Source organism: Abramis brama, assembly GCF_963993115.1.
Source record: "Abramis brama genome assembly, chromosome: 24".
Taxonomy (NCBI): Eukaryota; Metazoa; Chordata; class Actinopteri; order Cypriniformes; family Leuciscidae; genus Abramis; species Abramis brama.
The window spans coordinates 15,599,102-15,616,412 of record NC_139986.1 but is presented as its reverse complement, the minus strand read 5'-3'; the positions used below and the strand labels follow the sequence as shown (position 1 = coordinate 15,616,412).

General features: G+C 36.1%; 2 protein-coding genes across 2 annotated transcripts; both read right to left on the bottom strand.

Moving 5' to 3' along the window:
* Nucleotides 1-2,097: 2,097 nt before the first annotated feature.
* On the bottom strand, nt 2,098-8,460 carry bmi1a (bmi1 polycomb ring finger oncogene 1a). The gene is made up of 10 exons (XM_084103584.1): nt 8,120-8,460; nt 5,388-5,520; nt 5,179-5,275; nt 4,867-4,922; nt 4,573-4,623; nt 4,338-4,443; nt 4,061-4,103; nt 3,838-3,936; nt 3,532-3,612; nt 2,098-3,334 (listed from the first exon to the last, which is right to left on the bottom strand). Exons 2-10 carry the CDS (start codon nt 5,503-5,505, stop codon nt 3,014-3,016), a joined length of 972 nt encoding a protein of 323 aa, XP_083959710.1. The 5' UTR covers nt 5,506-5,520; nt 8,120-8,460; the 3' UTR covers nt 2,098-3,013.
* Nucleotides 8,461-9,269: 809 nt separating this feature from the next.
* commd3 (COMM domain containing 3) lies at nt 9,270-12,658 on the bottom strand. The gene is made up of 8 exons (XM_084103585.1): nt 12,415-12,658; nt 11,459-11,570; nt 11,277-11,340; nt 11,158-11,192; nt 10,870-10,930; nt 10,721-10,777; nt 10,579-10,632; nt 9,270-9,509 (listed from the first exon to the last, which is right to left on the bottom strand). The coding sequence occupies exons 1-8, from the start codon at nt 12,641-12,643 to the stop codon at nt 9,450-9,452; spliced, it is 672 nt and encodes a 223-aa protein (XP_083959711.1). The 5' UTR covers nt 12,644-12,658; the 3' UTR covers nt 9,270-9,449.
* Nucleotides 12,659-17,311: the final 4,653 nt, after the last annotated feature.

The following is a 17,311-nucleotide window of genomic DNA, read 5'->3' as shown; positions in this document are numbered from 1 at the left end:
GCAACAAACCGGAAGTGATAGGCATCTCGTTCGTTCGGTGAGCTTGCTGTCAATGTTCTTCTAATGTTTCGTGCTGACATCTTTTCAAATCAGGATAAGTGCCGCATTCAGGTGATGTCCAGATGTAATAGCAGGTTAATTAACCCGTAATTAGTTTGGGGTATTAAACAGGATTCAAGAACGGTGTCAAATCGGGACAGAGCAGCTGCGAGGGCGAACAGCAGCTGCCCTCACATTCGTGTCTACACGGTTACCTCAGAGACAACTGCAGTCACAGCAGCAGTGATATTTAGTAATTACATTCGCATTTTCGTTGAATAAGTTTTAGAATAGTAAATACACTACTGCCTGCTGGTTCATGATTATATGTGGAAAAAAAGAGTCTTTCGTCGAGCAGCTGAATACAAACTTTCCGTGCGTGCTTGTTCACTTAAAAGTTGTTTTTACGGTTTAATTGTTTTCACTTTAAAAAGGTGGTCATTTGAGCTGGTTACCAAATAGTTCATATTTTCCCGAATGCCTTTAATAATTGCTTGTTGTCGACTGTAGTTGTAGTGGCCTTTCTGTTGCATTTCACGCACTCTGTGCCCTGTAACATGACTGCATTAAACATAAAAAAAAAGTCCAACCCTTTTTAAGTACTGTACACATTGCGTAGCCTATTAGAAACTATTTTGTATATAGTTAGCCTATATAGGCCTAAAATAGTAAAAAAAATCTAAGCTTGTTATTTTATTTAGGTTGTTATCTGGACCATTAGTGGAGAAAGGCTATCTGCCTTTATGAAAAACCGGGCCTTTATATGCCAGCTCAAGGCTGAAGAGTTTATGCATTAACTTTAATGTAATTTCTGACACAGATATGCTCTCATAAAGCAATACTTAAATACTGTTGAATTTAAAATAACAAGTAGGCTTATATTTATTTCTTACAGGTTCACCATGACATCAAGGCAAGGCAAAGCGAGCTGAGCTTTTAAACAATGACAGCTTATTTGGAATGTCCACTTGGCTTTGCTCATGTCCACCTCTAAATTCACTCCTAACAAATAATTTCAGTCAACAACATCATTTGTAGGGATTTTTTAAAGGTGTCTTGATTTTTCGACTTCATTAATGTATAGCCTTGTTACGTCAAAAGTACAAGTTTTAGGGGTTACACTTTATTTTAAGGTGTCCGTGTTACAGTGTAATTATACATTTAAGTGCTGAGTAATAATAATTAAGATTGTACTTACTATAGGGTTAGGCTGTATGTAATTAAGCACAATTTATAGTAATTACTAGTAACTATGTACCTTGTGTAACAAAGACTGAAAACATTTTTTTTTACCAAGTTTTGTAACTATGGATTGGCCAAAATAAAAAATAAAAGCCATAATCCTGTTCCAAACGTTAACCTTGACAGAATTAAATCTCTTGGAAGTCCCAACATGCACGGAATAAGACCAGACCGACCAGATTATAACTGACCTGTCAACTAAAATATAAATCTGTAATAGATGAACCACATACCCCGATAAAATAAATAGCTTTCATTACCTCAGTGTAAGTGCAAATAATTCAGTGCAAACTGTCGAGACAGTGTTTCCCTCACGTCACGGAGAGATTCACCGACAGACTTTCTGTTTCTACGACCAGGTAGGCTATGACTGTACACAGGCTATTATAAGCCGTTTAAGCCACAACTGGAGAAGTTTGTACCTGCCTCTCAATACCTTCGTCACAATAGACTTTGAAACCGGTCAAATGGATTTAGTCATGTTTACCAGATAGCATAGGCTTCGGTTACCAGTATAGCACGAGCATTGTTCATCTGCGCTATGGACATATTTTTGCTCTATGCAAAAAATAAATTAACGGCTGTTCCTGTAGGCCTACTACATCACCATTATCACCACTTTGATGGTTATTTCTTGAAGCTTATTGTCAACTTTAAAAGTTTAGCACCATAATAGGCCTAGCTAGCCTACTTATTTTACATAATTAGAAATCCGAATACATTTATTCGGATGTTTAAAGTAATGCATGAATACTTTTGGTATTTGTAGATTTCTCTTTATCTATTTTTAAAGCAGCATTAAAACGCAAGGCGATGTGAAAGTGTAAAATGTTTATTTAGATGTTTTATACTGTGCAACAGTCACAATACAATAGCTGTCAATAGTCTACAATCGACCAATAAGACAATGAACACTGAAGACATCAAAATCTTGTCCAGAAGGAGAAGTTGGGGGTAGGCTATAACAGTGGCTGTTTGTCAAATGACAAATTCGTGTATGTAATAACTTGAAAAGCAGTCTGAAAGATATGTGTGCATGCTTTACAGGACTTGAGCATGACCTCGAGAGCAACCTGACGGCCCGAACCGGCACAGTGGAGCATATCGTACAATAACTGCAAAAACTAAACTTGAAGAACTTCTAATAAAAATGATTAAGCCGAGTAGAACTTAAAAGTTTCATTTCTTTATCCATTTGAACACGCAGTTCTAATATAGTCTTTTGTCATTTAAATTTGAACTATATAGGCTATATGCCTTTCTTTGATATATTAAAGGCAAGAATATACCAGGAATGTACAGTAGCCTAACTACCCCAGAAAAGGCAAACTAAAATCAAAAGTAAATGTTTTTTTTTTTTTTTAATCATGCTTTTAAAGAACATTATAATACACATGTAGAATACAAGCAACAGATAACGCAATTTGTTTAGGGAAAATGTAGACCAAGAGTAAAAATATATAAAAAGGTATAATTCAGTCATTTCTGCATTCTGAAAATGCCGCAACCGTCGCTCTGCGCTCCACTTTGCAAACAAATGGGCCTCTAACGTTCTCACACAAACTTAGAAAATCCAGCAATGTGTCGAAAGAAGCGCGTCATTTCCACTACGTTAAAGTTACAAGTATAATATACTGATAATAATGACAAAAAGAATGGCTCTACATGACACTACGTTGGCATGGAAATAGCTGGATTATGTCTGGCGTTGGCTTTATCGTGTAGTCCCTTCTCATCCCGACGATGTGGAAGATCCGTTCAACGCTGTCTTTCGCACTTTGTTGCCAAAACTGAACTGTCGATTTGGGCTTGTCATCGTCGTGCCGTTAACAGGGTTGGAAACATGGCTGAAATGAGGCTGAGAAGGCTGAACCAGTGTGATTGGACTCGGTAGTGGTGATGATGTGGATGGGACTCCAGCGGGACTGCTGGCCTTGTCGCTGGCTGAGTCGCTTTCAGAGCGGTTTGTGCTGTTCACGCCGTCTTGCGGGTGGGTAATCTTCATTTTTTTACAGCTGGGCCGCACGCGGTATTTCAGAGGCAGTGGTCCATTCTATGTAATGTGCGATAATAACAGAAGGCACTTTATCATTTAACGCTGGATGCTGAGCAACCAAAATTCGCTATCAACAAAGCAACCAATTATCATTCTTAAGATATTTTAAGATACATAAATTACGTTTTAAAATGGAGTTTGTAAAGTCACAGTTAGTTCTAGATTTAACACTAAAAAAATATTCGAGAACTTACTCTTCTCCATGTGTAGATGTAGGCAATGTCCATTAATGTGTAATAATCCTTCAAAGGCTCATCCTCATACATAACTTCAATCTATTGGAACAATAGTATTAAAAACAAGCACCAAAATCACACTGCAATAGATGCAAAATCAGAAAATGATAACAAATACCATATTAATACCCTCTTTATTCTAAATGCAATGAAACACTGGACTGCATTACTGTAATGTCTGTAACAAACTACTAAGGTTTAAAAAAAGGCCAGGAACTCTTTTTGCAAATTAAACTACATCCACAATAACATTGATCACATTACCTGGAAAGTAGGAGGTATATCCATTTTGCTTCTCAGAAATTTCCTCAAATGCATCACAGTCATGGCAGCAGGGCATTGTAAGTATCTTTTATTATTAACCTGTTTTTAACAAAAATATTTTATTCAGATAAGCTTGGTCACCATTATCACAGAAAAAACACAAAAAAACTTAGCAACTTAAAAAACTTTTTTAATAAGACTCAATATTCAAGATCTTAATTACCTCTTCATTTTGCCTCTCATCTGTGCAGCCTTGCTGTTGGGCCCTATACAATAAATCGTATAATTGTAAAAAAAAAAAAAAAAAAAAAATTAAATTACTTTTTTTTTAAGTGCAAAATTATAACTTGTCAAAAAAAATTGGCAATTTTTTTTTTAGCAAATATCTTTATCATTTAGTTAACACTATAGCAGAAAGGCTACTTCAAAAATAAAGGCTATGTTACACACTTTTACAACTTTTATAACAGAATACACTGACAATGGAAAAAAAAACATACCTTTGATCAAAAAACTCAATTGACAAACTGATTATCTCATCATCTGTGATGATTCGCTTGTCTTCGTCAGCAACTTCCCCTCGATCCTCATTTGATCCATTTGCAGCTTTGAAATAAAATGAAAGAAGAATAGTGGCTTTAATTTAAACAAATGTCAACAATTAAACCACACAGCTGTATGACACTGTTCAAACAGTTACCTGAACAGTTCAACAAACTTGTTTTCAATACTTACCATCAACAGATGGGTGTTCAGCATAAAAATCTCTTCTACGCTTCATTTCATCTGCACAGAAAGCAACATTTCAGGTTTCTTTGTTACAGTGTAATTATACAATTAAGTACTGATGAAATTAATTAACAATGTACTATAGGGTTAGGGTTTGGTTTAGGGTTAGCTGCATGTAATTATGCATAATTTATTACAGTAAGTATATTACACATGCAACAAGGACACTGACATTTCCAGATCAAGCATGTGTGACTAAATACAAACAATAATTACAATCTTGTTCAGTGACTGACGTACTTTTGAAAAGACCAGGAACCAACTTGTATACAATGTCCTGTAGAGTTTTGTCAGACCTGAGGGAGGAAGGGTAGATGTTGATCAGGTAAAGGTCAGGTATTTTTTATTGCAATTTAGACAGTCCTGTTGCGACCAACTCAAATGTTATTTCTTAATTATTAAAAGGCATCCACAATAAAAAAGAATATGCTAAATAAATACATCATATCAGATAAAAAGGAAACAGGATGGTGAATATTTTTGCAAATCAGTATTAATTATTACTATTACTTAGTGGAAAGATGGAACAGACAGTGTGATTTTAAAGGTTACCGAATATTGAGAAGTGGCTTCGTTTTGTGGACCTGCACATCACATATGGGACAGTATTTACTGGTTTCCAGGTACCGGACAATGCACATTTTACAAACTAAGGATCAGAGAAATATCACAGGATAAGACACAACAACATATCTAGATATGTTGCATGATATATATTCAAATATAACCACAGAAAATAGTGCAGCACATCTCATACTTACATGAGTGCAAGCATTCTATGATTGTTGTTGCATCTATGAAATATCCACCACATAAGACACACATCAAATGGGGATTGAGTTCTGTAATCTTGATCCTTGTTGTACGATGCATCGTCATGGGATGGAAAAGAGCCTGCAAGGACATAAAAATAAGATGAACAAGGGTTTGCAGCTAAGCAAAAGCCAGAGTGAAAATTATGACTACTCAATCATCTGAGAGGCTAACATTTTTGTTTTTGTGGACTGCTGCGTATACATATGCAGATAACGGAATTGGGGCAATTAACAATCATTAAAAATGTTAGGTCAACTCTTCGGTGCAGTAAAACCGCACAATTGCGATGTAAAGCGATCGATAAATCGCTGCAAAGTCAGATTCATCAAACACGACATGATAGTTCACTGCACACCGGCTATAACGCATCCGTCATGAGATTCTACGTAAATTAACTTTACGTGACGAACACTTCTTACGGTTTCTATAGCAACTAAAGCTGCGTTACATGGCAACGTACCAAGCAGCTGAAATGGAACATTCCGCGAAGAAAACGAAAGCACTGAACGCGCCAATTTTGATTTAAAACCGAAATCTCGCCCATTAAATAAACTCTATATGAAATGTTATGCGATAACGGCCTTCCAAAAATACAGTTTATCTTAAGACCTCGCATGAAGAGCTGAAATAAAAGAATGAACAGCTTTATAACCGATGATGCTGACCTCCGTTTTGCCTTGACAGTCTCTCCCTCCTGCACTAATCTTGCAATCGCCCATTGCTCATGAATGCACCTTGCATTAAACTAATAGGCTACCCGTTTGACATAATGACTATCGTCATACGTTGCTAGTATTAGCCTACTGTTCATTAATCCTGTTTTTGAAACACATTATTACGTCGGGGCATTCACTGATAGCCGAAGAGAAGTGCTATAAAGTGCTGAGAGAGTTCACAACAATGAGAAACGACCAGAGTAAGCAAGAACTTTAAACAGAACACATAATGATGAACGTGAAACTTCTCAAACTCGTGCTGGATGAAGCATCCCAAACTAACCTGCATATAAGCTAATTATAGAATGCGTTTTGAATGTTAATTGGGCAATGTTTAGCCTATTGCTGTAATATAATCGTACATTGTCATGTGACAGTGACAAATCAAGCCATCGGACTAGCCTCCACAAAACTGCTCGAGAACTATAAGCAACCGACATAGTGATGTTACTCCACGCGAGAGGATATCAATAGCCTACACAATATGTCCGTAAGACAGCTTTCAAACCAAGATCGGTCTACAGAGGTTTTTTTTTTTTTTTTTATGTTGACCTGTGCCCTTTCTTTTTAAATAAATAAAAGCCTTCATAGGCTAACATTTATTTAGTGAAATATCCACCAGTCAAACAGAAACGAGTTCTTGTTCTTGGTGCAAGCGTTTCGGTGGGTTATAAAACAAAACCACAAACATTCTGAACGCTGACTACAAGCATTCTGGTGATGGTGGTGATACATAGCCTAGAATAAGTAACTGTCAAAAGAAGGAAACGACCCTTATACATGAATTGTGCCACGTGAGAAAGTGCAGAGTTTACAAAGACCTGTAAATGATGACAGACCGGGTTAAAGTAATCAATATTCTAACACGTCACTTAGCCTATAGATTTAGCTCTGACATTCACAACTTCAGGGAGTCAGGGAAGTTAGTCTACATGCAAAATTATTCACTAAGTCTTAAGGGAAAAGCTGCCGCTTCTAAATCAAGAAGTGCGCAAGTTAATAATATTTTAAAAACACATTCTGAAACAACCCGCCGACAAAGTCCAATATTAAAATATATTTTTCTTCTTGACATGACAACACAAAGCACAGCAAGGCTTCCGCAAAGTATATAAAGGGATAACTAGCCTAATTCTTGAGCTTAAATATTTTTTTAAAATCTAAATGGTAGAGTAGGCTATAGTAGACAAATGTGCTTTGTCAAAGTCCAACAAACTGATATAAGATCCATACAAACCTTGTGTAAGCCAGGCTATCTAAAGCAGCATTCTTCGGTTAAGTTGGATAAATGAAAGAAACCTCTAAAAACATTTGAAATACATTAAATAAGTAGCCTACCTGAGTTCATAAATATGTTGTTTTATCAACCACATATCTTCCGTGTAGTGAATGATTGCTGTCAACCACTGAAAGCGTTGTCTTTTGCATCCGACAACAAGACAAGTTTAGGTTACCATGTAAATTTAAGTTAAGAAAACACACAAATAGGTACAATTCAGCAAAATAACAAGTTTGCCCGGTCGTAAACATAATACAGATCGCATATCTATAAAATTAGATAACTGCTCAATGTGACAACAAACGGAAAATCCTTTAGAATTCAGCCTCACATGAACAGACGACCCGTCTCTACCCGATTTCGCGTGCACATCAGGATTCATTAATAACTAAACCATTCCATTTAAGACAGAAACACCAAGAAAACATGATGATGGCAATAACTGATAATCCTACAACAAAATGAGAATCATTCGCGCAGACAGGACACAATATTATTAGATAAATTAACTCAAATCTATAACCACGCGGAGAGACGGAGACAATGTTGCGGACGCGAGGCTGTCAGTTCCCGCATCCACTCTAACACACGTCTCCATTTTACACTCACAAAACACAGATGCATTTTGAGTACAGAGTCTGAAATTTGACATTGGTAAGGGAAGATATCGAAGAACACATACCTTACTGAGCTGGAGTGAATAGTCGAGCCTGGAGGTGGTTAGACAATGAAAGTTAGAAGTCGTTCAGTAGAAAATGAATACGAGCCAAGCGGCCATCTTGAAAAGGGCTGCAGACGCTGTCAATTGCAATAAGAGAACGGTGGAGCAGGGCGCATTTCAATAATAATAAAAAAAAAAAATAGAAAAGGTCCGGTTATCGATGTGTGTGCCGTGCTCGGTTCCAGATCTTGTAAGCGGTCTTGTATTTAGACCTCCCGCTAGTAAAACGGCCAGGCTGATGTGCGTTTTCTCTAGGCTAGCTCCTTCAGTCTTCTCTTTGAAAAATGCTGCGCTGATGGTTCAGTGGAAACTGACACCGTCCCCAAAATGGCTTGTAGTTCGACCGCCCCGTGCATCACGTGATCTAATTCCTTAAGGGTGGCCTGGGAATATGTGTCGGTGTATTCAGCGCTGCTCGCGTTCAGCAAATAACAAAGAATTGCGTTTCAAAGTCTGTTTGACTGTGGTCCGGCTCGTTAGGTTTACACAACAGCCGGATAGGTTCTTGTAGGTCAGCTTTGAACCGTTTGCTACTTTTGTCTGCAAAATGATCTCTCTCCGTCAACAGCTTTGGAGACTGTGATTCATAACGGAGGCAAGCTCAACTTACCATAAAACCCGAGTCACATATTTAATATATTCATAGACAAAGATGGTTAAACTAAATAGCGCAAATGTGTTGAGAAAGCAATTCATATATTAGCATAGGCCTATTACATGTTAAAACATTTTGTAGCCAACCTAACCCGATAGCCCGTTTCTGAATTAATTCATGGTGGTGAATGTGATGCAGATGCAAAGTAGTAGCCTACGAAATCCACTTATGGTCGGGGGTCCCTAGAAAAATAAGTGTTATTTTGCTTCTACAAACTCAATGTTATAGCCTATCGCACAGTAACAAACATTCCGCATATTAGGATTGAATTATCCTATGAAAACCCGGTCCTCAACCTAAACAATTTATAGTCAATATAATGCGTTATTTTTAGCAGTAGCCTATCAGTACGGGATCCAGGTCAGACACTTGCGACAAATGTCGATTTCTTCGTAAACATGCGTTTATCAAGAAAGACAGCCGACTGAGCTCTACACATAATTACACAAAGGCAGGTTTGCTCATATCAACGTATTTTTATTGTGGATTTTATTAAGAAAAAAGTTACAGCATATAGGCCTATTCGATATATGCGAGAAGAATTCATCAAGAAAGAAACTGGAGCGCTGGTCCTGAAAGAAAGACACTTTGCCTCGTTAAACCTCGGCATCCAAAAGACATTCAGGAATCCAAGAATCAAGACTGGGATGCCCTCTCGAGACTTTTCGCTGCGTCCTTCATTTTTCCAACCAAATCCTAAACAGTTCAAACAATCCAGATTATCCACCAGCAAATGCACGGACATGTTAATTAGGCTACAATGATTTATTTCACCATTTCATAGGTTATTTCTATATCTGAGCTCAACATAAAATGAATGCGATAATGCAAGTCTTGTATCTGTCATGCTGTTGTCTTCTTAGTGCCAAATCACTCTTTCATTTAAAGATGATCAGTTGGTTGACATCGTAAACTTCTTAAACTCTTTGAAGGCTAACAATAAACCTACAAAATCCTCTGAAAAAACAGTTTTATAAAAGTTACCACACATGGATTAACACTCTCAAATTAGAAAACACTTTAGTTTTGACAGTGTGTGAATGATATGTGGACTGCTCTTTTATTGAACATACAGCAAAGTCAATCAGTCAATCGTGATCACAGATTAAAACATTGGTTTCGTCATAAATTTATTTTCACGCAGTGGCAACCTTTTTGGCTTCGGTCCGCTAAACTTGTTGGTCAACAGCTTAAAGATATTTGTTAAGTGATGTGACGATGATTGAGTGCATGAGAATTTTATGACTTGATCTTTCGACAATTCACCTTTGTGTCACCCCTACGACAAACACAGGCATCTGTGTAATGACTAAGATAATAAAATTGGCTTTTCCAGATGCAGAAACCCAACGCTGACATTATAGAAAATAATCAGGTAGGCCTACAGCTTTACCATGAATTAACGGGTTATAGCCTATCAATTAACTGTCAAAAATAATTATACAGAAATGTTAAATAATTTATTGCAATTTATCGTCTGTATGTTTCTTTAGACCAGGAATTCCTGTAAAATGTGGAAGGCCCACAAAATGCAACACTGTAGGATAAAGTAGGTTATATGCTAAAAACAGATCTTGATGTTAATGAAATAACATGCAGACATGGCTCAAATATTGCCTAGCCTACAAAAAGCAACCCAGACCCAAAAAAACTTAATCAACGATCTAGGCTGAAGTAAATCATGTCATGTTTACTTGTTTTTAATTATTAATTACTTAATTTAGGATAAAACAAACTAATTATGCAAATCGTTCAAAATAAATACCTGAAGTTGCTCCATGGTGCAACTAAAATTAATTTCCGAAGAAGCGCCACCCCTCTGCAAAAGTAACCAGAGTTTATTCAAACTGAAGAAAAAAACATTTACTGGACATATAGCTATTGTATATGTATCTGAAATTACATACCTCGGTGTTCAAAGAAATCAAGTATGACGGCTGATTGACTTTATGTAAATGACTATTCTGCCGAGAGAAACAATGATTATGAGATATAGGCCTATAGGCTATATAAGTAGGCTACTGTCAACGCTGACTAACTTAAAGAAACAACGTACCTTTATACAATACTCAAGACGCCATGCAGCATCAGTTATATGGGGAGGACATGTATCAATGCTGAGGAACAATAAAGAAATTTTTAAAAACAAATAAAAAAACCGCTTATGGCTGCGGTCATATTTACAGTTACATAGATTTTGCATGATTCATAACACTCTGCGAATCGGAAGATACTCAATATGGTTATGTGACGAACATAAAGGAGTATAATTTCCAATAAATAAATGTAATAGGTAGCAGATGCCTTTTACAATAAAATATTTAGGCTACATAATATTTCTCACCTTGACAACAAACATTCCAAATTTGTTTTGTTTTTCTAAAAGAAAAGAGACATTTATTTTACTGCAATGCAACTGCACTTTAATAGCACTTAGATGAGCATTTTGATACAAAACATTACCTGGAGTGAAGTATACAATAAGTCCACTCTTTCGATCTGGAACCTGGCATCTTCAAGACACGAGCTAAAAGAGCACACGATATATTCAGAATGAAAAAGTGAAAAATAAAATAAAGAAAAAAAGAAGAAATAGTGCTGAACACTTTCTTTTATCTTCAGAAGACCATTTCGGAACATGTTACCTAATTGTTGATTTATCTGCATTTTGCTTTACTCCTTCCAGAATGAAGGTCGTTGCCGCAGCATGACAGTGTTTCAGGGTAGTCTGATCGATGTGCTTCAATTCTGGGTGACCTGCGATAGATGAAAAATTGCTCTCAAGAAAAGCTGTTGTAGCTGCTACTACGTGCGTGAGAGAGGGAAGGGGGGGTGGGCATTGATGTCAAGGCAAAACAGACCCATAGGCAAAACAGACCCATTTATAAAGTGAGGCATTGATGTCAAACATGTATCCGTTCATCTGTTCCATATATCTAACAAGCTATTAATTAATTTATTAGGCCTAAGTTATTTGTTTAGATTGCAAGCTCACTTAGTGGACGCCTTGCGACATAAATGTAGATGTAGATGTAGGCTAGCCTTGCGTTGTTTGGAACTGAACAAGTTATGCTAACAATGCTTTTGGCGATACTAATGTACAATTATTTGTCATAGCAATTAATCACATAGAATATGGGCTACAAACTGAGAGGGAGAGAGAGTAAGCGGAAAAAAGGACACGAAAAATATGCTTAGCGGGTAGCTAGCGCAGATGAGATAGCCTAACTTCACTTTTTTACTTAGACGAAAGACAATGCAGGCCACTACAAGCATGCGTTTGACCATAATCAAGTAAATGTTCACGAGTCCTTATACATTCATTCAGTTCTTAAAGAAAAAGAATGCAGTGTTGGTAATCACACCATATAGCAGCTAATACGGCTAAGCAGAGGGATCATTGATGTACTGGACATAGAACAATAGGCACACCGCGAGCACGGATGACGATCACAGTCTGTCAGTCCTTATGGGCTAGACGACACATAATATGCCAATCCTTAGAAAATAACATCAGAAAAAGACAGCGCAGCGCGACTTCCTTCTTGTGTAGAAAGAACCGGAAGTAATGCAGCACAAAGAAAAACCTCAACCATCTTACCTAGAACACTTTCGCATCGAGGCGAGACCAGACTGTCGAATACGAGCTCTGTGAATATCGTAAATGATTTCAGGTCGAACACATTTGGATCGGCCACGTTTTGAAGCCCTTTCATCACTGATTCCGACAACTCCATTTTGAGCTGCAGATAGTCTTGGTCACATGAGCGCGTCTCGTCAGCTGATCTCAGGACTTGAATTGTCGGAGAACAGAGGCGCAACGCGTGCATTACTCGCTGTTTACATTATTTCAGTGTTATTTCCATATAACCAGGATAAAAAAAATAAAAAAAATTCCAGTCTAGTCTTCTATTTCCACTAGCCTACGTGCCTGTCCTGTCTTTATAGGATAAAACACTCGCCTGTAACCCTTTGTCAATCTGGCTACATTTGCAAGCAGTCTATTTCTTCTGCTGCATAACCTTTTATATTTCAAATTATATTAGAATGATTCGTGTGGAGGTTGGATTCAGGCTACCCTTCTGACGTCTTACCGCTGCTTCCATACTGCTTTGAATTAACAAATTAAATAGCCTACCACTTTTACCTACACACCTTGCAGTTCGTTAAGCGAAGATATATTCTGTAGCTGTGTCCACTCGACACGCTCAATTCTGATGAGCGACAGTAACCCTGTTAATCAGTTGCCAAAGTCACGTTTGGAAGATTGGTTAGCTGCTCAAGAGCTCTTTTATTACAAATTAAATGTTATGTTGTTTTGAGCGAAACTTTAGAACTTTGCATAAATAGGCTACTACACCATGGAAATAGCCTACAATAGGCTACGTTCAAATAAATCTACAATTTCCAAAAACGCAATATAACAACCGAAATTTTAATTTAGCCTTTACATTTTTTTAATGATAGCCTATATGCGTTTACAGCTATTACGCCGATTTTGTTTGTCGTAACCATTTCTGTTATATTACCTAATCATTAGCCTATTTGAGCCTAAATGTTTTTCACTAATGGCTACTAAAAGTTATTGACGTCACATAGGTTCTTCAGAACACTGGTTTCTGCGTTCTTTAGAACACAAATAACTCATATTTCCCGTATGACATTCGGTAAGATCTAATTGACTCTAATTGGAATTTATTTTGTGTAGTGGCTAATTACAAATCAGCTAATCAAAGTTATTTTCTACAAGCGACCATCAGCACTGAATCGATAAAACCTTAATTCGTAGCCTATAGCCTATAAAATGTACACTTTATCATATCATAGATGTTTAGAAATGTAAGAAACTATAGTACAAAATATTTGACCATGTATAGCTACTGTAAACACAATTATTTTGTCTCTTTGCGTTCAAGATTTATGAAGAAATGGTCCAATTTTATAAAATAGATAATGCAATTAGATAGGTCCGAAACACGTCGTAATAGCCTTTACTTTTCAGTTAAGAGAAAGGGTCTGCATAAATTGTCTGCACAAATCTGTGACAATTAACTTTAGCCAATTTATTTAGTAGGCTATTGATATTGTGACATGACGAGAATTGTTAATACAATTAATCTTAAACTTTGCTCTTCTTTTCTTGGTTTTTGGTCATTGTCAGATGGTCAGTAAAAATGTATTAATTTAACAATTATTTTGGAACTAATTTAGTCTTAGGCCTATATCAAATTTCCTAGCTACAACCTGTGTTGTTCATAAAAATGTTGTTTCAACTGTTGTTTTATTATGTTTTGTAATATTTTTGCCAGCAAGAAAAATTACTGAATGAATGGTGAGATCCTCATATTTTTTCCCTGCTAAAATACTTTCGTATTTATTTAGGCTATTTATTTATTTCGTTTAGGCTAAGTGAAATATTCATGAAAGTACAACACACTTCACAATATAGGCTAATCAATGATATAGGCCTAATCTATATTTAATTATACACTTTTTAAAGTAAAATGTTTTATTTTTATTCATAGGCTGTTTGTTCAAACATTTTCCCAAACTGATGCGATATCAATAGTTCTGCAATAAATGGCAGTATTGTTTTTCATTTATATAGGCTAAATTAAGCTCTTTAACACCTCACCATGCAAGCAGGCCTACTCAGTTAAAAACATTCTGCTAATTGCAACATTTTTCTTTGCAAAGTTTTAATAGAAGCCTTACGACTCCTTGATTTTACGATACAACAAAGAGTTGGTCAGTAGGGTATTTACGTTACCACCCCTAAGTCAAATGGCATAGGCTATAGAATATGCATGATGACCAATATTAACCTGTTTGTTTTAGTTAAAGAAGAACAACAAATGTAGAAGAAAAATAAAACAGTAGGCTATTATTACGGTCATTGCTCTGACTTATGACAGAAGCACCGTTTTGAGGCTAAACTGCATCACGAACTAAACTGCTGTCATTAAAATATCCAGTCGACCTTGTCATTTCAGGGGTTACTCAAACACGCCATGACAGCAGTTTAATGCTCTCAATTACTTCTCTTAGGAATGCATTATAGGCCCAAAATACCTGATAGCCTAAAAACATATCAACGTCATGATATGCAATTCGGCTAGCTGAAGATGCTTTTTTTTTTTTTAACCCTCAAACTGAACAGCGGCCATTTTGGGTAATGCCCGAGACAAGAGGTTGTTCAACAAAATGGATGTGACGTGGAAAATGGATTAAGTGTTTCACTGAAAAATTTCCAGATGCCAAACAACCAGCTGTTAACTAAGGAGGCTCTTCAGCAGCAAATGTTCAGAAGAAAGTTCATGCTAATAGGGGACAACTATGTTTAAAATAACCTTTTGCGCCACATGAGATTTTTATTAGGGGGAGGAGATATTTAATAGCCATTAGGCTGTTTTATTAAAATAACAATTTTATTGCTTCGTGATTGTCTTAATAGCATATAGCAGAAGCATATCAAGAGCCTATAGCAAAGCATATAAAGTAATGCCTCTTAATAAGCCTAATATAAATATGATCCAGCAGTAAACTAAAGCCAACAAGTGACAATTGTGAAAGCAGGTAAGCTATAGGCTAGGCCTATGCCTAACTGAAAAAATAAAAGATAAAATATCTTAAAGTCTGAAGTAAAAATGTTACTTCCCATGATACTCAGTATTTGTTTCAAGGCATTATTGGTTCAGGTTGCATACAGACGTGCGTTTATTTATTGCTAATTTGTATTGTAGAAATTTCGTAATCAAACAATTAAGTAGGCTAAACCACAATTTGAACAAGTCAACAAATGTTTAGCTTAATTGATTATTAATTGCTTAATATATCCGTTAAATCATTAAATTAAATCAAAAACTAAATAAAGGTTCTAAAAGGGGGTTCTCACAGCGATGACATTTTTTAGAACATTTTTAATAATATAAAGAACTCTTTCCTACTAAAAAGAAACTTATGAGCAATGGAAAGGTTCCATGAATGGGAAAGGTTCTTCATTGAACCTAATGCCACAAAGTTGCTCTCCTGTTTAAAATTAATCTCTGAAGTCTCATTTATGGAGATAAGCAAGATTCAACTATATATATAAGGGGGCAATAAACAAAAAATTAAAATGCCATTCTTCGATTCTCTATTTAGATTAATTTGTTTGCTTGCTTGCTTGTTTTTCTAGCGCACTGATAATAATAGGCTATAATCATTTGAAGCAATGTAAACAGACCCATGAGGCATTGATGTCAAACATGTATCCGTTCATCTGTTCCATATATCTAACAAGCTATTAATTAATTTATTAGGCCTAAGTTATTTGTTTAGATTGCAAGCTCACTTAGTGGACGCCTTGCGACATAAAAATGTTTGAGTTCGCCTAAAATCAGCATCTTATTGGAATACAATAGCATTTTAATGGTTCTAAAATTCACCTCCAAAAAGTTTACAACGTGAACAGATTATTAGGCTAATTCAAAGGCCAACATTGGGATTTCTAGGAACTAACTGACACATGACAAAGGAATCAAGTGGTGAATATGGCGACGTAGCTCATGTATAAACTGTCAAAACAGATATTTTCTTAGGCTATTTGAACTTCATCTGACACTTAAATGTTTTCTAAGTAGGAATGATTAAACCTGATCAATTAATCCCAACGTGGTGTGTTTGCTGCGTTTCTGATTGAGCATGATAATATTAAACTGAGTGACTTTTTAGGTTTTTAATTACGAATCTACTACTAAGCATTCATAAGGGGGAAATCATATTTATAAAATGTTCTAAGAGTAAGTTAATTGTTTAACAGGAAAATAATGTCAAAAAATAAAAGCGATAAGATAGCCTAAAGAAGAAAAGAAAAGGTAAAAAAAAAGAAAAAAAATGGAACCAGGAAGCACAAATTATCTTAAGATAGCCACACAAAAAAATAGGTTTAAAAAAATGTTGACTTTAAAAAATAGCCAACTTTTTATATAAAAGGGAGTTACAGTTTGGCTGTCATTGTTGTAAAATGTGTCTTAGATAATATATTAAAGAAATGCTAACATTAATTCCCTGTTAAAAAAAAAACAATTAAATAAATAAATAAAACAAACAGGCTGCACAGCATTTATTTTGCACGATGATCTTATTTTTTAATTACGTCAGCTGTCAGGGCACTTCTCGTGAGGTGTTAAGATAAAGAAAGTTGACCTCATTGTAATGCGTGTGTGTGTGGGGAGGGGGGTCCTAATGGTTACGTCTCCTTTAAGACACGCGAGAGGGAACTTTCGTTTTTTGTTTTGTTCTTGAAGGAAATCATGTCAATTCATATGTGACCATGCACTGAACACGAGCATCATGGTATATCAAATGGACGAAATGCAAATGATCGAGTGCGACTAAACACGTTCTTCTCATTGTTCTTTGGATCGTCGATGCACATCGCCAAGTTGTTTGGGTGAATAAAAGTACAGAAAATTGTATGCGTGGAAAAGTTAATTGTTAGTTTTTATAACCTACAA

Excerpts from the sequence above, each read along its gene's own strand:
- bmi1a (XM_084103584.1), bottom strand. The coding sequence starts at position 5,505 with ATGACGATGCATCGTACAACAAGGATCAAGATTACAGAACTCAATCCC. Across the intron at positions 4,923-5,178 it reads AAGCCACTTCTCAATATTCG|GTCTGACAAAACTCTACAGG; the intron begins GTAACCTTTAAA and ends TTCCTCCCTCAG. Across the intron at positions 3,335-3,531 it reads ACATCTACACATGGAGAAGA|AATGGACCACTGCCTCTGAA; the intron begins GTAAGTTCTCGA and ends CACATTACATAG.
- commd3 (XM_084103585.1), bottom strand. The coding sequence starts at position 12,643 with ATGCACGCGTTGCGCCTCTGTTCTCCGACAATTCAAGTCCTGAGATCA. Across the intron at positions 11,341-11,458 it reads GCAGATAAATCAACAATTAG|CTCGTGTCTTGAAGATGCCA; the intron begins GTAACATGTTCC and ends GTGCTCTTTTAG. Across the intron at positions 10,633-10,720 it reads TGATTTCTTTGAACACCGAG|AGGGGTGGCGCTTCTTCGGA; the intron begins GTATGTAATTTC and ends TTACTTTTGCAG.